Below are 26,293 nucleotides of genomic sequence, written 5' to 3'. Positions count from 1 at the left end.
CTCGCTCTGCTTCCCACAGTGCAGTTTGAGCTGCTCCATCTCTGAGAGCGTCTCCTCCATGTGCTTCACCAGGCTCTCCAGCTTGTCCTTAGACATCTCTGATGTTTTATGATTCTCCTTTATTGGAGCTGTCTTCTTCTTCTTCCTGTGTTGTTGAGGGTTCTGCGCTTGCTGCCTGTCCTGTCTGGAGCGATTATTGAAGTCTTACAAGTCTCAAATGGAACAGATCTCCCTGCACAGTAATCCCCTTAGAGGAGCTATCCTGGGAAACCTCCAACGCACATAGGTGTGACACACCGCCGTAATGTCTCCAGCTTAAGTCCCCTCCATGCAGAGGATGAAATTGACGGATTACCCGTGCAGTTTCATCCGCTTGTCAGTGAACAAGCTTAAAAAACCTGCAAAGAATTGTGACGTCTAAATTGCATTTTGCAAGAGGAGAAACAAAAACAAAAACAAAAGATTCAGATTTTTCTTTCAACATCACGGGGGGAAACTTGACAAGGGTTCAATCTCTTGTTGGAAAGCCACCCAAACAGCTTTAAGTGGATGGTGTAACTTAATCTGAGCAGAGCAAGTGTCTGGAACAGATGCAGGGGAAGCCTTGTGGAATTAACTGTGTAGTTGTTCAGCAGCGCAGCAACACGGCTCACATGCCAGGATGAGGCCTCAGCAGAGGGCTCGTTAGGTAAGTCACAGTGTGAGGCTAAACATTCCGTGGCACTGCCATACCGTGCCACGGTCCCAGCCAGCCAGGCCAAACGGTCCCCATGGCGACGGCTAATGCGTCCAGCAGGCCAGACGTACGAGCCAACTGCGCCCGGCGGGCCAGTTGGCAACAGAGGACGGGGCGAGCGCGGGATGCCAAGCGCATCAGCACGCCGAGGAATTTCCACAATGTTCCCACCGTCTGCAGAAATGCTTTGCGTCAGACCCCGGGGGATGATGATTCGTTCACAGATAATCAGTCAGCAGTATTTTGTGAAAAAAAAAGGCCGCTCCCGGGGTGTTTGACCTCCGTTTGGAACGGGGCAAACTGGGAGTTCAGAGCTGTTTTGCATAAAATCTTTTGTCAGTTGCTCGTTGTTGTGTATCAGTGATGCAACCCAAGAGATTCAAACACTTTGCAACTTCCTTTACCCGTACTTTGAGTATTTCTATTTTCCCGCCAAAAATATGACCGCACCATAATCTCACATTTCAGGTGAATGTTCGACTTTTTATTCCGTCTGATTCACTATAAATATAAAATACTATAAAAGAGCCTGATCTTCAACACGATGACGCTGATGAGTGAACGCTCTTATTATGTTTATTATTATCGACTCGCCGTCACATCCTGTTACGCAGTCTGGAACATTACGTGGTTTTTAATCCTATTGGTCAGATCAACAATGAATCCTGTTTTTAATGCCAAAGTTAGACATAGATCAACAGAAGCTTCTGAGCCTGGATCAGTTCTATAAACCTTATATACAGGTCGTCTAGGTCAATGACCCCCATAAAGCACCAACCTCTAGTGGGAACCATCAATCCCTTTTATGTTACGATTGAAAATATCAACAATTTAATAAATACTTAACCAGCTTTCCCTCTATTTCAGCCCTGCTCAGAACAGGCTGTTTCTGTGTCTGTACCTTTAAATATGTAAATGAGCTGCCTGACCACGCCCCCTCTCTGGAAGGACTTGGGTGTACTCGGTCTTTCTCGCTCCATGTCCTATTGTTTACGGTGAGAAGGCAGACTCAGAGGGCAGAACAAACACCTAGCTGTGGGAGTGTCACCCACCTGGGGGAGGGGCTACTGCCCTTTGTGATGTCATGAAGGGAAAATCTCCAAACGGCCTGTTTGAGCACACATTTTCTGAAAAGTGGAGCAGGCAGAAGACGGAGAGGATGGACTTTTCTCATCATTGGGGGGTTTGTAGACGGACTAGAGACACATGTTAGAGTTAGAGGAACATGGAGAAGTGTGTTTCATAGATGTTGATCGACCTCGGCATGTAGGAGGAGTTTGCCTCTTCTGTTAAATATAAGCTACCAGTGTCTGTTTGTTAAGACAATTCTTTTTAACATATTGACCTGATGACTCTAAACGACCATTAAAATCCTTTTTATTTTTTTATGTCAGTGTGCAGGTTTCCATTCTGGTTCCCAGTAGTCGTGTATCTACATGGGATATGTGTGTGCTCACCTTGTACCAGACGCTCCCATATTATGTAAAACTCTAAAGCGGGACACCACGGCTGAAAGGAAATAAAGAGACACTTGAGAATTTGCACAGAAAGAATTTTGAGTTTCATTATTTATTAAAAAAACAAAATCTGAATTGCATAAACACACAAATGCAAGTGAAGGACAGAAAAAAAAAGCCAATCACCCAACATATTCCCCAAAAATTAAGGAGGGAAGGAAAAAGAAAAAATACTCAGAACAATTGTTACCATATTGTTCCCACTTTGTTTCCTCTGCGAGTGTTAACCTCGAGTGCAACTACAACCAAAGAGCAATCAGTGCAGCTCCTCCCCCCATCGATCAAACATGAACGAGAAGCCAGAGAGTTTGGGTTCTTACACTTATCTTTTCTCACAGAAACAAAACTGTTATTTTAAACCTCATTGAAGCGTTTTGGTTTGTTTTTAACTTGATTCAAACGCAGTTAGGCAAATAAAGCTCGATCTGTCTTCAGGATCAAATTGAACTTCAGCTACATTCATCACAACTCAGAGTTTTTATTCCTTATTCTAAACTTAGACAGCATTTCTGTCAAAGATGATTTTTTCTGATCCGTGTAGAAACCCCCGTCAAACATTTACCACCATGTTTCAAAAAGTACAAAGTTTATCGTATGCATATCTCGAAAAAGGAAAAAACGAGTATCTGTGTGTAGTGGAAATCGTTTTTCAGGTTTGATGTAGCATAGTTCCAGACAGCACCAGGCAAGCGTCATGAGGGCGGCTGTAGCCTAAAGGTTCAGAGTTTGTGACCAGATGATCACATGGTTACAATCCCTGTAGGAGAAGGTCGTAAAAAAAACAACAACACAGTGCGGGAAGAAAAATGAAAAGCACATTTCTGTCACACGATAAGGACGACGACGACGACGACGACTAAAAATGCCCTTGAGCAAGGCACTGAACCTCCGACTGCTCCAGCAGAACTGCTCAGTGGCTGACAGTACACGGCTGACACGGCAGGCAAGTCTCAGGTGTGTGTGTGTGTGTGTGTGTGTGTGTGTGTGTGAACTTTTCTCCCTCTGCACGCTGTGTGTTCAAACATGCCTTTGGGTTAAAATACAAGATAATGTGTGAAATCTCTGATGAGTCAGCGTCACAATAACACTCATATTTTACTCCAGAGACGTAAATCTTTCCACATTTCTGATCGTGAGAACATTTTTTTTTTTGGGGGGGGGGGGGGGTGGTGTTAAATCGCTCCAGTCTCAGAGCGCTGGTTTCATGTGTCTTAAGGTGGGGGGAAAAAACACGTCTTCATTTTTTTTGACAGCAGTGAGAAAAGCACGTCTGGTGACTGACAGGTCAAACACAATCAAACTACACATCTATTATCAGAATCATCTTACAGTGTCCTTTAGAGCAGTGAAGGCTTTCAACTCTCGGTTTTTAGTTTGGGGGGGTGCAGTGGTTGTAAAAATGAAAATGAAAGTCTTCGGAGTGGGAGATTTAAAGAAATCATCTCCTGTTGCTCAACAGCTTCCGCCGAGGTGTCCCTGAGCAAGGCACCGGCTGTACAGCCCGAGCTGGAGAAGACTGCGGGAAGCTTCCCCGGTATGAATGTGAAGCAGGGCGCTGCGGAGAAAAACAAGGAGCAGACGAGCTTCCCTGTTGAAATAAAAAGATTCCCGCTGACTTCTCGTCGTTTGGATTGAGCCTGAGACCGGCCGCTGATCGGCAATTTTGAAGATGAGCCCCCCCCCGAGTTGAGCGGGGAAAATGTCACTTCTTGGTTTAAAACGCAAATAAAATATATAAGAACAGCTGCTGTCGTAAGGGGGAAACCCTCCCTTGGCGCCGGGGGAAAAAAAAGGCTGAACAAAAACAACTTGTGTCCCGTCATCATGAGTTCTTTAGGAAGGGGATGTGGGGGCGGGAGAGGCCCCGCATCGCCCCTTTTGTTCCCCGGCTGTGAAGGGACCGCCGTGGTCGTGTTGTTGGCCGGAGGGCTATGTGGGTGAGAGTTACCAGGGCAGCGTCCTGCTAAATGTAGAACTGGTGGAGCGCCAGCCTGTCCATGAAGGGCTGCACCAAGTTGTCCGTGGCGAAGTAGAAGACGAGGCCGAAGAAGATGGAGATGGGCAGAGCGGGGAGCGCCTTCTTGAAGATGGCGAGGAGGAGAAGGGTCAGACACAGGCCCTGTGGAAGCAAACAGCACTTTGAGTGATTAGTGTACCAAACAACACGAGCTCAGTCAGGGGTAGAAAAACACCACAGGTTATATAATCAAGTGGTCGACATAACGTTTGGTTTCATATCGTGCTGAGGGAAACAGACGAGGTTGCGGTGATTTCGAGCCCCGACACAAAAATAAGCAGCTTGTGGTCACTCACAATGAGGATGGCAACGAAGCAGGCGAGCGTGGTGTTCCAGTCGCCGCTGGCCGAGGCCTTCCCCACCAGCATGCTGTAGAAGATGAAGTCTCCGAGTCCCAGCTTCACGCCCCCTGAAAAACACAGAAGAACACCACACTCAGGGTGGAGATCCGCTTCAGCGCCGCACCCTCTCCCCCCCCCATAGGAATCATTCCTCGACTGTAATTACTGTACAAACAAGAGCTCAGACCCGTTATTTACCCAAGCTTTAGGTTAGGTGCAGAGCGCGGGCACCCAAATAGTACGGACATGAAACCTAGCAATTGCCGTGAATAATCGCTTCCTAATCTGCTCCGACTAAAAAGCGGAGGGGAATTCACACTCAGGAAGAGGAACGCATGAAATCTTTCCCAAAAAGTTAAGTGTCGCTGAGGAGGAACTGAAAGATGATGATGATTACACAGTGAGGAGGAGGCAGTCGAGACAATCAGAGTGTCTGAATTACAGAGTGTTATATTAGGGCGCGGGGGGAAATCTAAAATCATCATGATGCAGTTTGTTATTTAATGGTGGAATAATAATCGGCTGGCGTTTCTCTCCAACACAGAAACAAGACAACAGAGAATAAAGAGACATGTGGACAAACAGTCAACAACAGTCTAAAGGTTGTTGTTGATACTTCAATTTGTCACAGTTTGACTTTGAGATGTGATGATCCTCTGCACCCCCTTTGGTCAGAGTATGAACTCTTGAATTCAGGGCGCAGGTACAGAACGCCCAGGATGAGGACTAAAAGAGGCGTTACATCCTTTGTACCGCGCAGTATTCAGCTGCTTAATAAGAACTGATCATACAGGACGAACTCGGCACTCTGCACTTTATTTAACTTGCTAAAATCCCTCAATTGAATCATGTGATGCTTTAGTGTGTTTTTTATGTGCTGTCCTGTAAATGTTTGTTTGTATTGTGTTTTTATTTTTATGCTCTCTTGGCAAGGCAAATTCCCCTAGGGGCAATAAAAGGTTTCATTCATATGTAATGATTTCGGTCTAAGTTTAAAAATACAGGAACACTCTTGAATAACAGATCCCGTTGTGAATAGGGACAGACCTCCAGAGACTCTGCAGTTTCCTTTTGATCAAATGAATATTTATTCACTGCTTTGACTTATTACTTAGGAATCAAGTTTAGATGAAACTGCATCCATACAACACTTTGATGACACAAAATGGAGGCTTAAATGATAATAAAAACCTTCATTCAGAGAGAGAGGTAGGTGTCTTCTGCTCCAGGCTGTTAAATAAATCATCATGAAGCGCTTTGATAAATAATTAACCGTCCCTCCTTTGCTCTCTCGTGTTGCTGTTAAGAGAGACATGATGATGTTTTTAAGAGCTGCTGTCGTTGGAGGTGATCTAACTACTTCAGAGGTTGAATTAAATTTCCCAGAGTTAATGAAATCTGATGCCTCTTCATGCATCATTACTTTAAACCAGAGACTCATTAAAGCAGAGGCCATGCCGGACACTGAAGCTTCACTGACAACAAAAACTTCCATCACAGCTACCTTGTTTAAAGCATGGCGCCCGCAGAGATAAATGTGACACATATGTTAAAACATCCTGCAGCGATCACTCACTCTCCTCGTCGTCGTCATCAACAGGAGGACGAGCTGACGGCATCTGCTGGATCTCCCGCCTGGTGTCCTCGGTGGACTGGATCGGCCCCAGCTGGTGCTGCTGCTGGTTGACCCAGGAGGGGTTGAAACCTCCGTCGTCCTGTGACAGAACGGAGGGAGCCGGGGTCGCGACGCCTGCAGACGAGTGACACCAGTCAGACTAAACAATGAACATAACACACGCTGATTGGAAAGTAAACATCCACCTCGCTCACCTTCGGGGGCCTCTTGCTGAGCTGTTGCTGCTTCTGTCGAGTTCCTCTTGGGCCACTCCGTGTCGGCCATGTTGACGAGCCACACCATCGTAGCTGGAGAGGAATTAAAACATGCAGACTTGTGAAAAAACAGAATGTTTCATGAGCTTCCTGCAGGTGTGACATATTGCACGGCCCCATGGCGCTGAGGGACCCTGAATCTATCAACGTTTAAACAATATGTATTTCTGGTTTCTGTCTTACAGGAGTAGATGAGCGCTGGAAAGATGGGTTCATTCCTCTCCTGAGCCGTCTCCACCAGGATCCTCAGCGGCCCTTTGGGACAGAGCACGGCTAACAGATCTGAGAGAAAGAAGAAGAAGAAAGAGACCAGACGACAGATGTTAGACAGCAAACAGAAAACAGCTCCCTGACACGACGTCTGTGATAACAACAGCTGGCTCTGATAGAGGAGAGAGTCAGACGAGACGTTTGTTTACAATAAAAAACATTTAGAGGACAGACAAAATAAACACTCCAGATCAGGGACGGGCAAAGTCAAGCAGGCCACATTCATTTAATCATCAGTGCTAAACGCTATGTTGAAGTGCTGGCTTCTCTGACAACAATGCAGCAGCCAGTATGTCCTCCTTCTAACTTTAGATTCTGATCCTGAATGCTCTGGATTTGTTTGGACCAGAGAAGGTAGGCGCTTTTAAGGCGACCCCCCCACACGGCTGTTTTGGACGCCCCTCGGTTTGCCAGATATGAGAGCAGTTATCAGGTCAACAGGTGTTGCAGCGATGGAAGTGGGCAAGAGAAGTGGTTCAGATAGAAGTGATTGTACCCGACCTAAAAAGCCTCTGCATGTTTCTAATAAGCTCCACGAGCAGAAACGTGCTCAAACTAGGATCAATATTGGAGATGCTTTTGAAAAATGGAGAGAGGTTAGAACACAGAAAGGTTTACAGACCCATGCAGAGCTGGATAAACACTGAAGCTTCAGAGTCCACCACATGGTGACCTGTGTGAGCATGGACTCTAGAGAGGAGGAGGGGGGGGGGAGACAGCTCTCTATGATGTTTAGAATTTAGACTGCAGTACCCATTTTAAACACTAGGTGTCAGAGTTAAATACTGCTCCTTTAAAACATTTATAATCGGCCTTAACCCGACCTCTCTCGTCTTCCTGTTTCTCAGAGATCCGTATTTAAACCGACATTTACTGGAAGCGTTTGAGAAATCAAGAAAAACATCCTTCCTTCTGCTTCTTTTGGCACAGTCAGAAAGAGCAAGTGACATCACAACAAATCATGAGAGACATTTGATTCTCAAGTAACACACTTTCCATCTTGTGTTTCAGCTTCAAAGAAGGTTAAACATTCTTTATTTTTATCTTTCTTCTTTAACGCTAAAAGGAACCAGATGTTTGAACAACACAACCTCTTCGGGGTTGCTTCCTTAAAAGTCCACAGAGCAAAAAAGAGAGAGAGGGGATTTACCGTAGACAGAGATGACGGCTAAAATGAGCCAGGCGGTCCACTCTGGCAGGTACTTGATGAAAACTAGAGCCATGAGGGCGCTGATCATGATGAGGTAGGCCTGCTGGAGCCGCAGAGGTCCTTTCCAGTGAATACACATCATGCCCACCACTCCGAAGTTCCAAATGATTACCGCCAGGGTGAAGTAGTCCATGGCCACATTGTAGGTCTTGAAAACCTCCCTGTTGGACGGAGCAGAAGTATCACAGACACACCTGGAAAGACTCCATCCACCTTGACATTTATGAGCGTGGGAAACTTGGAGACTGGTTTTTTTTAAGAGGGCTTACTTGAGGTAGATGTAGGAGAAGAAGAAGAGCAGCAGGAGGGAGGAGAGGAAGAGCCAGCCTTGGATCACCTGTGAAAGAGAAGATTTAAGAGTCATGGGATTTAAATGTACAGCACCGTCATCAGAAAACAGAACTTGCTGCAAGAGTTTGCTCGGTAGGGTGCGGTCAAAACAAAGGTAGCGACCCCGCCCTGGCAGAGGTTAAAGTATGGACGATATCAAAATCCATGTGCTCAGTCTGCTGACTCGGCTGTCCTATGATGTTTTCACACTTGCACAAAACTGCTGAACTGCTGAATTTTTAACCTCGACTTTCCTTTGCCAGCCGGCTGGTAAAAGTTATGCATGAAGTCGGGTGAGCCATGTGAGAACACAGCAGGTCAAATTCACAGCGAGCAAGCGAGCAGACGAGGAGGATGTAGTTTGTATCACACGACCAGCAGCTTTATACTCTTTCCTGCTCACCAGTTTGCTCCTTAACACTCATGTGTCGATGCTGTGAATACATTGAATTGCATGTAGCACTGATTAAAAAAAACAAAACGGTCATTGTAGCGCCATCTTGGATATCCCCCCTCCCGTCGAACAGGGAAAACTCCACGCTGTGAGGGACTATTATGTTCCCTGAAGATGTTTAGGGGATGAGGGAGGAACAAACATGTGAATAAGAAACTCAGAAACACTTGGGGCAAGCTGTCTGAAAAGTTTCAATACTTTTTAGGAGTGAATGTGTGAAAATACAGAAGTGCCAAAAACTGCAGTTCCTCGAGCGGCCACTAGAGGCTCGCTCAAAACGAGAGTAATTCCCGATTGACCCCCATGTTTTAAATGATAACTTTAACCCATTTAGATCAGGATGCATAGGGATTAAGCTTTCACATATTTTTAAGTTTCACGTCTCGTTCGGCCACAGAGAATCTGAAATAAAGATTTTAGTAAAGGTTGAAATCCTTCAGATTCTGCGAGGCTTCGTTTTTACAGGGTGTGTTTGTTTTAGGCGTCTTTCTGTCTAAATGAGTGTGAGAACAGACGTGTTTACAGCCTGAATCAAAAATGGTTTTGGTCTCTTTTTTCCCCCAGAGTTGTTTATAACTCATGCTTTTTAAATTATATATTATAACACTTTAATTTATGCATAAACTTTGTGGTAGCTGTCAGCTGAGTCTGTCACACTTTTTGGTCCCTTTTCAGAAATCTTTGAAGCAAATATTGGAAACAAACATTTGTCTTTATTGTCCTTGCAGACCGTACAAAGATCCACTGCAGCCCCCCCCTCCCCCTCCCCCTCAGGATCTCTCTCCTCAAACACATCTGTTACTCTCACGACCTGCCATGACTCAAATCCCTGATCAAAACACACCTTTCCAGAGCTGCTTTCAACAGCTCATCTTAATGTCTCTGTTTCCTTTCACTTGTTCTGTCTGAATGTAACTCTTATTTTTATTTTTAAGAGGTCTGTCCTATGGTGTTTTTGTCATACGGCTACATGGAGGAAGGAAGAAAGTGTTGTTAAAAGCAAAGTGGCTCCTCTTTTTTGTATCTCTTTATTCTTTACTTTATTTTCTTTCCTCATGGAAAAATGGAAAGTTCAACAGTTGGAGTCACTTTGAGTTTTAGGATCGATGGACCTGAAGAGATTCTAAGAAAACGAGGAACCAGATGAAGCGACTGATGTGTTGTCAGAGGTGGGGTAGCAGTGAGAAGATGCTTCATTTTTGCGCCCTGTGAGTGGTTATCATGGCGGTGTGAGAAAACACTTTGCCATTATGGTTAGCCGTGAGTTCTAGTGAGGTTGTAAGAACGACTAGACAGGTTTTAACGTCTCTGCTCGCCTTCTTAGCTCGTTAACCGGCTAATTCTGAGACAATGAATTAGCCTCAGCGACTAATGTCTAAATTTGATTATGTTTAACTTGCTTATCCTTCGCCTTTCCAGCTGATCACTCCCGGCCTGAAGAAAAGTCAATTCTTTTGGTTGCAAAAAACCGAGACAACAACGGGCGACGTGCAGAAACTTGAGGCTTTACAACAGGAGTGCACAAACAGGGAAACTAGAAATTACATTCTTTGATTTTTAACACACTTTAACAAATTTGGGGTCTCAATAATTTGCTATTTAAAGCCTTTACATGTATCAGCATTTAACCTACACTCAGGTCAGAGTATGTTTACAGATGTTTTTCTTCATTTTTCCCGGTCTGAGCAGAAGAATCCTCCGGAGGAATAAACAACATCAGTGATGGCTCTTTTATATCATTTCCCTGGAAGCCATTTGATTGTGCCAGCACGCAGACAGAAGAACAGGAGTTGGCAAACATTAATGGAATGAAGCCGATTAAATAGACGGTACACCTCTTTGTACGGCAAGTTGAAACGTCCCTGTGAAAACTATTAGTACACCGAGTCCACTTCAACTCCAAGTATGACACAGCGTGTTCTGAACGCAACGCAGGGTTAGAAGAGCAATCAAGTACAAATTCAGTGCAACATGGTTTTTGTCGTTTACCTTGTAGCAGCGGTACTTGTACAACAGCACCAGCACCAGGGTCATGACGATGATCACAGTGATCATGATGGTGGCGTTCAGGATGGAGTTGACGGCTCTTTGTCCTACTGTGTCCGTGTCCTCAGGGAACGGTGTGTAGATCCTGAAGGGGGGGAGGGATATCAAAGACGCACATCAATGAAAGAGCAAAGTCTGTTATGAACCGTAATAAAAATGTAGCTTTTAATCAACCTCACTCACTACAACCGAGAGATTAGTTTCATTCTTCTTTGTGAGCAGTATGTAACTCTGACCCCTAGTGTTTACAATGGGTACTGCAGTCTAAATTCTAAACATCATAGAGAGCTGTCTCCCCCCCCTCCTCTCTAGAGTCCATGCTCACACAGGTCACCATGTGGTGGACTCTGAAGCTTCAGTGTTTATCCAGCTCTGCATGGGTCTGTAAACCTTTCTGTGTTCTAACCTCTCTCCATTTTTCAAAAGCATCTCCAATATTGATCCTAGTTTGAGCACGTTTCTGCTCGTGGAGCTTATTAGAAACATGCAGAGGCTTTTTAGGTCGGGTACAATCACTTCTATCTGAACCACTTCTCTTGCCCGCTTCCATCGCTGCAACACCTGTTGACCTGATAACTGCTCTCATATCTGGCAAACCTCATCCAAAACGGCCGTGTGGGGGAGGGGCTTAAAACCTCCTACCTTCTCTGGTCCAAACAAATCCAGAGCATTCAGGAGCAGAATCTAAAGTTAGAAGGAGGACATACTGGCTGCTGCATTGTTGTCAGAGAAGCCAGCACTTCAACATGTTTCCTTAATGATCAGATAGTAAGATACCTTTATCATTTCACTCTCTACACATCTCACTGATTGGACCTTTAAGATCTAAAATGTTATGTTGATAATGTGTCCAGATCTAAATTATCTTATTTAATTACAGAACTGTCTTGGTTTTCAAACCGTGTAGGAGTGATGCACATTGCACTAACCCCCCCTAGTGGCCAAGCAGCTGTATTACATTTCATTCAAACACCAGACAAAAAGTGAGAGTTGGATTTGAATCTGTGGCTGCAACAAACTTTTATATTCAATCATAGTTTTAATACTCACAATCTTTGCCCGTCGTTCTGAGTGTAGAAGCTGACCGATTTAATGGTCGCCACGACAACCACCATGCAGAGGGTCACAGGAACAAACAGCATGATGACGTGCTTGGCCCCGTATTTAAGAGTCAGCTCTTCGTCTTCGTCCTCCTCAGTCTCCACCACACGAGGAGGCCGAGCGGCGGCAGGGGGCTGTCCGTTCTGCTCCGGTCCGCTTCCATTACCTCCCCCGCCTCCTCCATTACTTCCCCCTCCCCCTCCTCCTCCATCACCTCCTCTGGACCGCGCCCTGACTCCCCCAGGCTCCTGTGGCTGCTGGGTGGGTTCAGGGGACACATTGGTCTCCTGCAGGTCAGGGAGGAGAATCAGATTTTACTTGTTGTGCAGTTTAATGTGCAACAATGGGATGTGTTTATGTGTGGCCAGTCAACACCAGGATTACTAGTCAGTTAGTTAAATAAATTATTAATACATCAGTCTTTGAAGACGGTCAAATGCTCAAACTGCAACTCGGCCGCCAGCCACTTAAGGCGAATTTTCCTGAATATTTCCTGCTGCATCCTCACGTCAGCTCACCCTGACTTCACACCTGAAATCCACAAGGGGGCAGGACAACTTCCAGGTCCATTTGGAGTGAAGAATTCAGCTGTTTGTGTTGCACACATGTGCAGCTCACCTCAGAAACTTCAGGAAGTTTTCAGGTGTTTCAAAGCTTTAACAGCTGTGGTTCCCTATAAACTTATTCAGAATATCAGTATGAAAAGGGGATAAGTGGGGTGCTGGTGTCGCAGTGGTTATATATGGAGGCTGTAGTCCCCCAAGTGGGTGGCCCAGGTTCAAATCCAACCTGTGGCTCATTTCACGCATGTCAACCCCCACTCTCTCTCTCCCTGATTTCCAACTCTACCCTCTGTTCTGTCTCTCCAATAAAGGCACAAAAAAACGCCCAAAAATAAATCTTAAGAAAAGGGGATAAGTGCACATCATAATTTTCAAGAGCCCAAAGTGTTGTCTCTAAATTGTTTATTTGGTCAATCCAACAGTCTAAATACAGACTTTTTATTTACTGTCAATAGTGACACAAAAAAAGACGAAAATCCTGAAAAATTAGAAACAGGAACCAACTAAATTGTGAAGAAATATTACTAGTAGGAGAAGTTTCCTTCTGATTGTATTTAAGAATTATGAAACATTTTCTGCAGCTGTAGTTCCCAGACAAAGACAAGAGCCAATTTCACAAACTCTGCAACTCTCAAAACAAAAAAACGCCTGACGAGGACTCTTGTGTGAGCATGCAACAGACGTGTAATGAGTATTAAGCAAGCTGTAACTGTTTGCGTAAGGTGATGGTGCCACAAACTGCAGCCTGCATGTAAAGAGAACTCACGTTTGTGATACTGACAGACTCAAAGCAGAGACCTTGTAGGTCACCGTTTGCCTCTTATTTAAATTTATTTGTCTATAAATTCTACTTTCAGAGGCCATGTGAGATACCAGAGGAGTTTCTAGAAATGCACATATATCTATAAATCAAATGAAAACGCCTCTATTTCTATAATTTTCTTTGTTTTAAATGCAAAACAAACAATGCAGACTCCTATCAGACACTCCCTGTTTACATTTCAGGGATAGATCAGCACATTCGCGCTCGTTACACCAACTCCTCCCTAACAGTGTTGGTTTTCCTTCCCTCTCACCCCGAGGAGATCTCCCATCAGAACAAAATAATCCTGGAAATCAAGGAGACTGTCTGAAGTAACGACTGTAAGGCGAGTCGAGACATGTGACAGCAGCACAGAGATGAAGCAACCACCGGGTCTCACCAGCAGATACACAGAAATGAAAACAGGACGAGCCTCCAGAGACTGAACAGTGAAAGCTGCCACCGCTTTTTTAACAGCCTGCTGTACAGAACGACCTCCCCGTGAGGTACGACGTATTGTTTCTCAGTGCTGGGAATAAGGTCAGGTTGTTCCCAAGGGCACGAGGGATACTGAAGACTTTGATGAATTCAAGCTCAACACATTTCTGGTTGTAGTTGTGTTACGTTAGGGTCACAATCCGAGTCCTAGGCATCCAAAATGTGCTCTTTTTTTAAATTACCAACAACTGCAGACAAGCTCCTGCAAACTGTCTAAACTTCATAAATACGCCAGCAGCTTGTGGTAAAAATATGATGATCTGTCGTATTTTAAAATGTTGGTACTTTACGATACTATCAAACAAAAAATTAGAGATTGGGGGCCTGGGTTTGGCTCTGTGGTTAGAGCGTATGGCTCATGAACAGAGGCTGTAGTCGTCTTGCAGCGGCTGTGATGCATCGTCCTCAAACACCTTCAAACTATTTTTTTAAAAGATTGAAAGAGACCCGCTTCCCTAGACACAAATCCTCCAGCAGGGGCAGAAAACCATGAACTCCCCTTTTTTTACGTTACCAGTCGTACTTTGGGGACAGATATCAAGAATATGTTTAGTGACTGGGACAGAGTGAAGACTGCAGCTTCTGATATTTTATTAAAGGTCCCATATTCTGCTGAACACACTTCCCCATGTTCCTCTAACTCTAACATGTGTCTCTAGTCCGTCTACAAACGCCCCAATGATGAGAAAAGTCCATCCTCTCCGTCTTTTCCCTGCTCCACTTTTCAGAAAATGTGTGCTCAAACAGGCCGTTTGGAGATGTTCCCTTCATGACATCACAAAGGGCAGTAGCCCCTCCCCCAGGTGGGTGACACTCCCACAGCTAGGTGTTTGTTCTGCCCTCTGAGTCTGCCTTCTCACCGTAAACAATAGGACATGGAGCGAGAAAGACAGAGTACACCCAAGCCCTTCCAGAGAGGGGGCGTGGTCAGACACAGCTCATTTACATATTTAAAAGTACAGACACAGAAACAGCCTGTTCTGAGCAGGGCTGAAATAGAGGGGTTTATGTATTGCCTTATAAATAAAATAAGTATGATAAGTATGTGCCAATAATTTTCCTGTCTTTCTTCAGCTGTACAATCCAATAGAGGCATAAATAGCCCCAAAAAATAACTTAAAAACAACAGATTGTATTGTTTTAAAAGTCTGGTTTTTAAAGTATGGAACATCTTTACTGTAGGGATGGACTGAATGTGTCCTGTAAACACATCGTGCTCGGGCTCATCTGTGTGACTCGTCTGATAATCCCACTGACATCATGCCAACCTGCCTAAACTGCTGTTTAAGACAGACGTGATCAGTGTGGTGTAAACAAACCTTTTCTCTAGGCTAAAGTTTGTTATGTGGACTCTGACAGCAGAGAGGGACTTTGACTTCATCACTACACCACACCCTTATTTACAGAGTCAAACGCAGACCGCACTGTGGTGTTTACACTCCTGATGTTTCCACCTTCCTGATTCACACTCCGTCCTTCAGCTCACGACATCAATAAATGTCTTATCATTGAATGAAAGGTCGAGAGAAACCAGTTAGTTATCAAACCGACAGAGAGACAGACTTCATTACTGATTAAATAAGCTCACATCCTGAAACTTCTGTGTAATAATTACCTGAAACACTCTCACAGACAGAGATACAGAAACAGCAGTTAACACTTTCTGTAATACTCACCATGCTGTTTTCAATATCCTGCGCATTGTTCGCCATGGTTGGCTCCGCAGACACTTGTCCTCACATGCACACCAAATTCTTTTGTCCTGTGGAAAGAGAACAACAGGCGATATATGACGGGGTTTTACAGCGCCACATTGGGATGACACATACAAATAAAAATGTTCAATCATATCAAGCGTGTTTGTGTCAGGGATGAAAATCATTCTGTTGTCTGAAACTCACTTGAGCGCGGTTTAAAAAGCCCAAAAATAAACTACAACATATTTAACAGGATCCCCCTGAACAGCTGTGTTAACGTTTTAATAAATCATAAACATAGAAGACGACAATCTGCAGTCAGCTGTCACCTCTAAGGATATATCAGCATGTTTTTATTGTGATTTAGCTCAGTAGAAATCTTACATGTTGCTCCTTTAACTTAATAAAGGGTTCTTAGAACTGTGACTTGTTAGTGGGAATATATGAAAAACCTTTCTGCCACGGAGGTGGGTGACCTGAATTATAACTCTACACTCTGTTTTCATCAGGCGGCATGAGCTGATATTATTCACGGCTTACATTTCACCAGTTCTGAGAATGATGACATTCAAAGTGCTGCCAAAGCGAATATTATTTTACAGAAACAGAAGGACTATACAGTCCACCTTTAGCTGTATCGAGCTGAAACCCCCACTCCTCCGTACTTTGAATAAAATTCTGTCTGAGTGTGTTTTCTATTTGAGCAGCAGAAGGGAGATGGTGTCACAAAGCAGGAAAAAAAAATACACAATAACAATGAGAGCCATTCATCACTGTTGAGGACTAATATCAGCTTCGGCTGCGTTATTTCTGGACAAAACAAAGACCGTGGAAATCCCAGCTTTCACTTATCACCAGGATGAGATCACTGCACGGCCAGAGCGGGCAGGAGGAATGATTACAGCAGCCATTAACGCTTTCAAGGCACATTAGAGCAGTGTCATGAGGCCGGCGCGATATGAGGATTACGATATGAATTACGATAAATTAACAAAAACAAAGAATGCATCTTAGCTTTAACTCACAGCTTCTGTCTGTCTGCTGTTCTTCTTGTTTTAGAGAAAACCTTTGTTAACATGTCTCTTTTAAATCCAAAATAAATCCCCAAAAAGTGTTTTTCTCCATTAAATTGTTACAGATTAATCTGAGCAGCTGATAGTTTGCTTTAGCTTCTTCTGACTGCATCAAAACGGGACGAAAGGAGGAACTTTATATCGAACACACCCAATGTTGAGTAATCTGATGAATGACAAGATTGTGAGAGTTATTCACAATAAGGCGTGTAGCTGACCTGACTGACAGGCGGGCGCGGTGTAACGGTTTGTCAGGAGGTTTAAAACCCGCCTCAGCTCCAGCTCTCAGCCTGTCGTTAGGTTGACTGAAAGTTAGACTGAGACAGCATTTCCAGCATGGAGACCCCCCCCCTCCTCTCTAGAGTCCATGCTCTCACAGGTCACCATGTGGTGGACTCTGAAGCTTCAGTGTTTATCCAGCTCTGCATGGGTCTGTAAACCTTTCTGTGTTCTAACCTCTCTCCATTTTTCAAAAAGCATCTCCAATATTGATCCTAGTTTGAGCACGTTTCTGCTCGTGGAGCTTATTAGAAACATGCAGAGGCTTTTTAGGTCGGGTACAATCACTTCTATCTGAACCACTTCTCTTGCCCGCTTCCATCACTGCAACACCTGTTGACCTGATAACTGCTCTCATATCTGACAAACAGAGGGGCGTCCAAAACGGCCGTGTGGGGGGGGGTCTTAAAACCTCCTACCTTCTCAGGTCCAAACAAATCCAGAGCATTCAGGAGCAGAATCTAAAGTTAGAAGGAGGACATACTGGCTGCTGCACTTCAACATGTTTCCTTAATGATCAGATAGTAACTTTATCATCTCACTCTCTACACAGCTCACATGTTGATCCTGTAAGTTTTGACTCTATGTTCATTAAAATACTGATTAAAAACACGCTGTATCCAAACATCGATCATTTTTACTTCATTAATTGTCTTATGGACAGATGTTTAATGTGAGTAATGTTCATTCAAAGTGTTTAAATAAAGGAAGTCTTCAGATATTATTAAAAACACGTTTTGATTAAAGTAGAAATGTGTCTGCTCGTGTTTCTGAATGAACACCTTTAATTTATATAAAACTCTTATTTATTGTGATGATGAGGAGTAAATAACACATACAGCTGTTTTCATTTTGAGTTTAGTTAAGTTTCTGTGTTCTGTAACGTTAATTGTGTTTTCATTACTCATAGAGGTTTTTTATCATTAGCGGCTAAAGATGCTAACTAGCAAATAATGTAATAACGGCGCGGAGCAGAAAACGCTACAAAACTGACACAGCTGAGTGTGGAACAGCTCCTGGATATCAGCCTCACGGGGAGGAAAGTCTACTTACTGTGAATAACGCCTTTTATTTCTTGGTTTGGTGTTCTGGTGTGTTTAAAACCCGGGCACTTTCTCCTCTTTGTTGTTCCTGTCTGCTCACACAGCTTCCGGCCGCTGCAGGAAACTACTTCCTGCTCTCGTGCGCACTCAGGGTGCGTTCAAGATCAGAACGTTGTTGGGAATTTCCCATTTGTTGTTTTTTTTCTTCGGTAAAAACACTTTTCTGGAGGCTTAAATCAACAAAGATACTTTCCGCGTGGTGTTGTCAGAGTGTTAGGGCCTTAAAGAAGAAGATAATGAGAATAAAGTGGTAAAATTAGAGAAATAATTTCAGATTAAATAAATAAATTACAGAAATAAAGTTATAATATTAAAGGATTAAATCAGTAAAATATCAAGAAAAGCAAGTAGTTAAATTACAGATATAAAGTCTTACTATCAAAGGATTAAATATGTAATGTAAAAACAATAAAGTAATTAAATTACAGAAAGAAGACATCATAATTGTGGAATAGAGTACTAATTATATGAGATTAATGTTGTGAATTAAAAGAAACAAAGTCGTCATGTTACAAGAATAAAATTGTAATATTGTGAGAATTAAAATCTTTATATTATGAGAAAATAAGTCTTAATATATCATGTACAGAACATATTACAGGAAAGAAGAAATATAACAATAAAAAATGTTTGTATATAAGAGGAATGAAGTCATTAAATTATAAGAATATCATTCTAAAATGGTTAGAATTCAGTCGTAATATTACAGGAATAGAGTCGTCATACATTTAAAGAAATTAAGTTTTAATATTACGATAATAGATTATCAAAATTACAGGAATAACAGGATTAAAGTTGTTTTATTATCAGAATACTGTTGTAATATTTCGATAATAAATTAATATTATTATGAGAATAAAGTAATAATATTACATGATTTAAAGTTGTAATAGAATGAGAATAAAGTCATCATTAAATAACGATAAAAATATGGAAATAAATCTCCCTATAGTGTAATAACATTTTGTTGAAAAAGCCAGAATAAAAAGAAATGTGTTATTTAATCTATTATGTAATTTATTAATGCATTTGAAAGTTTGTTGTAAAAAAAACAACCAAAAAACAGATTCCTCCGAGACAGTAGGTGGCGGTGTGCACCTCTGAAGTCACTGTTCGCAACTATCCAAAAAAATATATTAGTAGAAGAAGAGTTGTTCTTCCGGTGTCAGAGGCAACTGCTAATCCTAGAAGAAGAAGCAAGATCCGAAGAAAATCGACCGAAACCGAAGAAAACAACAAAAATCATGGTTAGTACGTCATGATACTTATTCTTGGAGTTTATTTTTATTCGATGTTTGTTGATAATCAACAGCAGTTTAAAGTAGATAACTTTTTAATTCGTTATTTCAGCAGAGAAGTCGTTTTATGTAGCTGCCAGTTGTTTGCTAATGTTAGCATCAGGTTAGCATGCGAGTGGGGGACGTTTATAAAACACCGATTAATATTATATTAAAATATCGACTAATATTATATTAAAATATCGATTAATATTATATTAAAATATCGATTAATATTATATTAAAAAAACGACTAATATTATAATAAAATATCGATTAATATTATATTAAAATATCGATTAATATTATATTAAAATATCGATTAATATTATATTAAAGTATCGACTAATTTTATATAAAAAAACGACCAATATTATAATAAAATATCGATTAATATTATATTAAAATATCGATTAATATTATATAAAAAACCGACCAATATTATAATAAAATATCGATTAATATTATATAAAAAACCGACTAATATTATATTAAAATATCGATTAATATTATATAAAAAACCGACCAATATTATAATAAAATATCGATTAATATTATATAAAAAACCGATTAATATTATATTAAAATATCAATTAATATTATATAAAAAACCGACTAATATTATAATAAAATCTCGACTAATATTATATTAGTAACAAAGGTACTGCCAATTTTCCCCTGAACGTTTTTGAATACTTTATTTCAGATAAAACTTTTACGTAACAAATGTCATCATTATACAATCAAGGAGCAGTTAATAAGCTTTAACTTGTCACAGAAACATGATTTAAAACTGAGCGAATCAACAGAAGATGTAAATGAACTCTGCGAATAAATAATGAGACAGAAGACACGAGAGAGTCAAATAAAGACAGATATAACTTCATAAAGTGACGGGTTGTTTGGGTAATGTAGTCTTTATCTCTAAGGTCATTTTCTGTCTTTGTTCATCTGTTGTGATTTTTATTGTTATCATAACAACTCTGTGAAAGATGCTTTACCACAAATAAACACATTATTATTATTTTAAGTGTTTAAACCTAAGATAACGTTTTAAATCTACATCTGTTGAATATATTTAGCACGTCAAGTTATTCAACAAGCATCTCCAAATCTGTCCCCCATTATAACCAAATTAATTTAAAATACAAATCAGGATAAATTCAGATTTTAACTCAAAATGATGTGTTGTAGTACTTGAAAGACCGGTCTCGAGGCCACTTTTAGAAGGTCTTGGTCTCGATGTGGAATTGAAAGCATTTTTACTCGGCCTTGTCTCAGACTGGGCGGGCTCCGGATTTTAAATCAAGACCACCACTGAGTGATCGGCTATGTTTCCAAGTCCTTATTCGTTCTAAAAGAACTAATAACTTCAATTCATTTATAATTTGATTTTTATTTCATGGTTACGGCCGCAACCTTCCCGGTGTTACAGTCTGAGTGAGTGACACGCCGCCTGCACACAAGATGAGGATTCTTCAGAGATATTTATGGTCTCGGTCTCGGAGCACTCTGGTCTCTGTCATGTCTCGGTTAGTTTGGTCTTCACTACAACACTAGGTGACGGTAAAGTTCAGTGGTTAGAGCGTGATTCCCATGTACGTACAGAAGCTTCTCCGCAGAGGCCCTGGGTTCAAGTCCCATCCCAGCCCTCTGCTGTATTCCACCCTCACTCTCTCCTCCAATCGTCTCCCATCAGCTGTCACATCCAATAAAGATCCATCTGTGACAGTCCTCCTGGAAGAAGAAATTAGATAAATCACAACTAAAGAACAGATGTTTCCTGATTTACTGAATTTACATTTATTAAAAATCAGTTTGAATTTAAATCACAAATCTCTTCCTGCATGGATTCATCTCATTCTTTGTTTGAGGAAACTTCCACATCTTCAGTTTATATTTACTGACTTGCACTTTTATCTGAACATGTAACCAGCTGATGTTTCTTTATTTAACTGAGTGATAAGTTGGTAGTTTAAGTAAGAAGTGAATACCTGCTAACCGTCTTCTAACGTTTTGTCTCTCAGTCGCACACCATCCTGCTCGTGCAGCCGACCAAGAGGCCAGAGGGGAGGACGTACGCTGACTATGAGTCTGTCAACGAGTGTATGGAAGGTAAGCTCGTTGTGCCTTCTCTTCTTTGACTCTTACAATCTGAGCTGTCAACATGACAGAATTAAAAATGTAGATATTCTGTAGAGAGCAGCAGGAAACAATCATTTAATTAGAAAATGTTGTAAATGTTATAAATTACTGACCACCACTCCTCATACTGTCGTGATTCTTTTGTCTTTTTGATTCCCAGGTGTGTGTAAAATGTACGAGGAGCATTTAAAGAGAATGAACCCCAACAGTCCTTCAATCACATACGACATCAGCCAGCTGTTCGACTTCATCGATGACCTCGCCGACCTCAGCTGCTTGGTGTAAGTTTAGTCTGATTTATTCAAAGCATTGTGTCACTCACGTCGTTGTCGTGGTTGTAAAACAGTCTGCTGTGGGTAGAAAAACAACACAGAATACATGAGTAACGTAGGCTACATTCTGCTTAAGACATCATTTCTGAAGCATCACAGAATCTCCTCCAGGGACTCGGTTTGGGAGAAAGTCGAGAAGATTCACATTTTAAAATATTGAACACAATGTTTACACAATAGGGACAAAAATAGCTGAAAGTAATTGCACTAAATGATTTAATGATATCAGTCCACTGCCCCCTTAGGGCTTCTATATTTTGTATAGAAGCAGAAGAATCCACACTTCATGTTTAGACTTTACATCTGCACTCCTGAAAATATCGAGACGATTTCAGGAAGACTGCTGTTTGTTCACACATGCTCCTCACAGGGGGAGACTATACCTGTTAGACAGGGGGGGGGGTCTCCTTTACGTGATATAAAAGGAATGATGTTGAAGTAGCGGCCATAGCAACAGAGTCCTCTATACGACGCTATAATGAGAATATTTGCCTTTATATCAACGTGTAGTTCAACAGAAAAGTCCATCCTCTCCGTCTTCTCCCTGCTCCACTTTTCAGAAAATGTGTGCTCAAACAGGCAGTTTGGAGATTTTCCCTTCATGACATCACAAAGGGCAGTAGCCCCTCCCCCAGGTGGTTGGGAGGAGGATAATAGAGAACAAACCATATGACGTATTTTTGTAGGCCAACCCTGAAGTATCATCTCCACGGCGTCTAACCAGAATCCTCCTCTGGGATGTTTTCATTGGATTTTGGATCATTGCAGAAAATAATCTCTGTGTTAAACACACGTTTCTGAAGCGTAGGCGTTTTGTTCAGCAGGATAATCTTCACAGATGAACACCATTTTTATGATGTTTGAAGCGTTAATGCGGCCGACAGAAGTAAAAAGCTAACGTTATGCTACAAGCTAACTACACCACGGTCGGATGATTGTGACGTCACTAGCGTTCAGCTTCAAGACGATCTCCGATAAACTAATCCACGTAGCTTAATAAATAGTTCACTAACATAATATTCACCTTAACCTAAAGATTAAACCTACAGGAGACATCTCCGACTAGTGAGAGAGTTCCCGCCCTCTGTGTCCGGCGTGATGACGTTTAATGTCCCCGACGACCACTGTAGTCACATTTAGCCACTTGTTAGCAACCGCCTTTTTAAAGACGAGTAAAAACTTCAAACTTCCCAAGTGGAGGTATTACCTAACGTAGTTTATGTGGTCTAACAAAACACCAACATCTCTTCAGCTTGTGTTAACCACAGACCTTATTTCAGGAGTCTAACCACAAACACATTCAAAATCCCCGTTGACTTTTAGACGTTAGACCCCATGGCGCTCAGATGCTAACTTACTTCCTGGTTTTAGGACTCATTCATCACATCATAGGGGGATGTAGCTCAGTGGTAGAGCGCATGCTTTGCATGTATGAGGCCCCGGGTTCAATCCCTGGCATCTCCATGTTTGGGCGGCAGTAGTTCAGTCTGTAGGGACTTGGGTTGGGAATCAGAGGGTCACCGGTTCAAGTCCCGGCACAGACCAAGTCCGGAAATCGGTCTGGTAGCTGGAGAGCTGCCAGACCACTTCCTGAGCACTGCCGAGGTGCCCTTGAGCAAGGCACCCAACCCCCCCCCCACCAGCTCAGGAGCGCCCGCTGTGGGCAGCCCCCTCACTCTGAGACCCCCCCATTAGTGCATGTCCACAGGATCCTGTTTGTGCATGTGTGTGTATTTCAGCCTATGTTTGTGTAGCATGCTTACTAGACAGAGTGTAAAAACAAATTTCCCCTCGTGGGATCAATAAAGTATAAATTATTATTATTATTCCTGTGGCGCTCTATATCTGACCTTTAACACAAAACCCTCACAGAGTCAGGAGTTGGAGCCTCCTGAGTCTACACACCGTCTGACCCTGATTGTTGTCTCTGTTTCAGTTACCGTGCCGACACACAGACGTACCAGCCGTACAACAAGGACTGGATCAAAGAGAAGATCTACGTGCTGCTTCGCCGTCAGGCTCAGCAGGCGGGAAAGTGAAGCGGTGGGCGCGGGGAGGAGGAGGAGGTGGTGATGGGGGTCAATGTTGATTTTTCTTATCCGTAACTTGTGTGAATTGATTTGAAGCTGTTCTGAGAAGTTTTTAACAAAGTTTTGATCCTTTTTGTTTTTTTGTTTTTTTCTCACGGTGGGCGGTGCGTTTTGTATTTGACTTATTAAAAAGATTTTCTTTCAATAACACGTTTCTCTTTTGACTCTTGTTGTGAAAAGTCCATCCTCTCAGAAAATGTGTGCTCAAACAGGCCGTTTGGAGATGTTCCCTTCATGACATCACAAAGGGCAGTAGCCCCTCCCCCAGGTGGGTGACACTCCCACAGCTAGGTGTTTGTTCTGCCCTCTGAGTCTGCCTTCTCACAGTAAACAATAGGACATGGAGTGAGAAAGACCGAGACATCCAAGCCCTTCCAGAGAGGGGGCGTGGTCAGATACAGCTCATTTACATATTTAAAGGTACAGGCACAGAAACAGCCTGTTCTGAGCAGGGCTGAAATAGAGGGGTTTATAGACATGATCAAATACAGGATCAGAGTGGATTTAGAACAAGAAACTTCACACACGTTTTGAGGAGCTCTGAGACTTATTTAAACTGAAGAGGAGGATATGAGACCTTTACGGCAGAGAGAGAGAAGAAAATCTATTTTGGAAGATGTGCTTGTTTGTTACAGTTTTGAGTGAAAAGGAGAAAAAAAGCGTTTTTCAGTGCAAAGCAGATCCTCCCAAATAATTACCTTCTGTCAGCCGCACAGCGTCCACGAGGGGACAGGGAGGAAGATGATGAAAGACAACAAGAGGAGGAGAGAACACAGAAACCGAGACGAGGAGGAAATCAGTGTTTGTTCACTTCTCTGGTTGTAAGAGTCGAGGGAACGAGACATTTTACCAGCAGAGTAAAACAACAAAACGTCCTGAAACTCTGGAAATTACTTTTCTATTTCAACAGCAGAAAAAGATGATTGATTTTTCTTTCGTCTCCATCTTTTCTCGATTTGTTTTCCTGTATCTGTGTTATTGAAGTTTGATTCTCATTCTTTCACGTTGTGTTGGACCTCAGTTTGTTAGAATTCAGTGATCAGATAAACTGGAAGTGATTATTTTAAACAACTCTCCCTGGGGAAGTCTTTACAGTTTCTGGACTTCAGGGAATTAAAAAAGTTAAAGGAACTTTCAAAATAAACTGTCCTGGAGGGAAAAAGATTTCAAAATAAAACTTGTTGTCCTCTCATTTCTAATTTTCATCTTTTTATTTTGGCCTGTCAGGATGATTGTTTTCCCTTTCCATGCTGTCTTTTCCTCCTTTGTCTTTACTTCCTCCTCCTTGGATCAGTGAGATGATGAGCTGAAAGAGACAATCATGAGATGTTAGTTTGATTTGCAGATTTACAAATAAGAACAAAGTTTTAAAGTTCTTATCCTCCTTTTTCAATCTCCATTTCCTCCTATTCCTTTCTCTTCTCTTATTTGTTTTCTGCATCAATCTCTATTTGTTCTGATTTACTTCCTCTTTCCTTTTCCAGAGTTTATAAAAGTTATTAAAATGTGCTTCATAGTCTTACATTTGACCTCAGTTTGCAGTAACACAGTGATCAGATCATCTTGATTATTGATTTCTTATTAAACTACTCTCCCTGGGGAAGTCTTTACAGTTTCTGGACTCTTAAAAAAACGAAAGAAAATCAATGAAACGTGAGAGGAACATCTGTGGAGCTCCAGGGTGACGCGCCGGGGACCTGCGGAGCGTCTCCCCGGCTGATGGAGCTCAGGAGGCGGACACTGAAGCTCGATCCTCTCGCTCCTGTTTTTTTCTGCACCTTTTGTGTTGTGATCGGCTCTGCCTGTCTGTTTCTCACACCCACCCCGGTACCCCCCCCCCCCCCCCCCCTCCCTTCCTCCTCCTCCTCCTCCTCCTCCACCTCCTTCTCCATCCCACCCTACCCTACCCCCTCCACCTCCCCCTCCCTCCCTCCCTCCCCTCCTCTCTCCTCCTTTTAGCATCTGAAAAGACCACTGAGTGAGAATCGATGGCGCAGAGGCCCGCTTGACAGGACAATAAACCACAAAGAAGGGGTGAGTTTTTTTCTCTCCTCCTCTTGCTTGTGTTGTTTTCTCATTTGCGGATTTTTACTCTGACGGCTCGTGGTGGAGGGAACAGCTCTCGGCTGGCTGCGTGGAAACGATGTTTTAACGCACGGCATCTTTTGTTACCGCGATATGATTTACAGCAGGCGTCAGCTGCCGCGGGTCCCACTCAGGGAGACAAAATAATCCCCCCCCAAAATGTAGAAAAACAGCAGCCCGAGCTGCAGCGTCCGAGGCTCCATCCTGTAACGTTTTGGGGGACATTGATTTCACATGAACACACATTCACCTTACGTAACCTCCAAACGCATCCCGGTGCTCGTGTTGTTGAGAGAGGATCTGCAGGTTTAGATGAGGGTCGTTTGCGTGGATTTCATTGGGCGCTGCGGTACCTGGAGGCTGTTAATGCGGCTCTCTGCTTGTAAACAAGAATATGCCAGCATCAGGACCGGAGAGGGAGGTTTGTCTAATTCTTT

At 42.5% G+C, this 26,293-nt stretch overlaps 3 protein-coding genes, 1 long non-coding RNA gene and 1 other non-coding gene across 6 annotated transcripts in view; 3 read left to right on the top strand and 2 right to left on the bottom strand.

Annotated features, from left to right (window-relative positions):
• Positions 1 to 2,465: 2,465 nt before the first annotated feature.
• Positions 2,466 to 12,091, bottom strand: psen1 (presenilin 1; the record flags this gene model as incomplete). Its single annotated transcript, XM_061063577.1, has 9 exons — positions 2,466 to 4,372; positions 4,567 to 4,679; positions 6,188 to 6,361; positions 6,442 to 6,534; positions 6,685 to 6,783; positions 7,922 to 8,142; positions 8,251 to 8,318; positions 10,755 to 10,896; positions 11,862 to 12,091. Coding segments are annotated over 9 exons (1,296 nt in total), but the record flags the coding sequence as incomplete, so codon positions are not given.
• Positions 12,092 to 12,093: 2 nt separating this feature from the next.
• Positions 12,094 to 18,001, bottom strand: LOC132993694 (uncharacterized). 2 transcript variants are annotated; one of them, XR_009676502.1, is made up of 3 exons: positions 17,878 to 18,001; positions 15,452 to 15,537; positions 12,094 to 12,199 (listed from the first exon to the last, which is right to left on the bottom strand). It is a non-coding gene; the product is annotated as an uncharacterized LOC132993694 (long non-coding RNA). The 2 variants fall into 2 exon arrangements; XR_009676501.1 differs by lacking the exon at positions 17,878 to 18,001 and adding an exon at positions 16,498 to 16,683.
• Positions 18,002 to 19,024: 1,023 nt separating this feature from the next.
• LOC132993400 (enhancer of rudimentary homolog) lies at positions 19,025 to 23,921 on the top strand. The gene is made up of 4 exons (XM_061063224.1): positions 19,025 to 19,174; positions 21,232 to 21,319; positions 21,510 to 21,630; positions 23,618 to 23,921. The coding sequence occupies exons 1-4, from the start codon at positions 19,172 to 19,174 to the stop codon at positions 23,718 to 23,720; spliced, it is 315 nt and encodes a 104-aa protein (XP_060919207.1). The 5' UTR covers positions 19,025 to 19,171; the 3' UTR covers positions 23,721 to 23,921.
• On the top strand, positions 23,074 to 23,145 carry trnaa-ugc (transfer RNA alanine (anticodon UGC)). The gene has a single exon. It is a non-coding gene; the product is annotated as a tRNA-Ala (tRNA).
• A 1,785-nt stretch (positions 23,922 to 25,706) lies between the features above and the next one.
• The window catches only part of si:ch211-168d23.3 (BRD4-interacting chromatin-remodeling complex-associated protein), a 16,363-nt gene continuing 15,776 nt past the window's right edge, over positions 25,707 to 26,293 (top strand). Inside the window, exon 1 of the mRNA XM_061063126.1 lies at positions 25,707 to 25,805. The gene's annotated coding sequence lies outside the window, so the exon portion shown is untranslated. The remainder of the gene's footprint in view (positions 25,806 to 26,293) is intronic.

Source organism: Labrus mixtus, chromosome 18 (genome assembly GCF_963584025.1).
Source record: "Labrus mixtus chromosome 18, fLabMix1.1, whole genome shotgun sequence".
NCBI classification, from domain to species: domain Eukaryota; kingdom Metazoa; phylum Chordata; class Actinopteri; order Labriformes; family Labridae; genus Labrus; species Labrus mixtus.
This window is presented reverse-complemented; position numbering and strand designations above follow the sequence as displayed.

Coding starts and splice junctions, on each gene's coding strand:
- LOC132993400 (XM_061063224.1), top strand. Junction 21,320..21,509: donor TGTCAACGAGTGTATGGAAG/GTAAGCTCGTTG, acceptor TTTGATTCCCAG/GTGTGTGTAAAATGTACGAG. Junction 21,631..23,617: donor GCCGACCTCAGCTGCTTGGT/GTAAGTTTAGTC, acceptor TCTCTGTTTCAG/TTACCGTGCCGACACACAGA.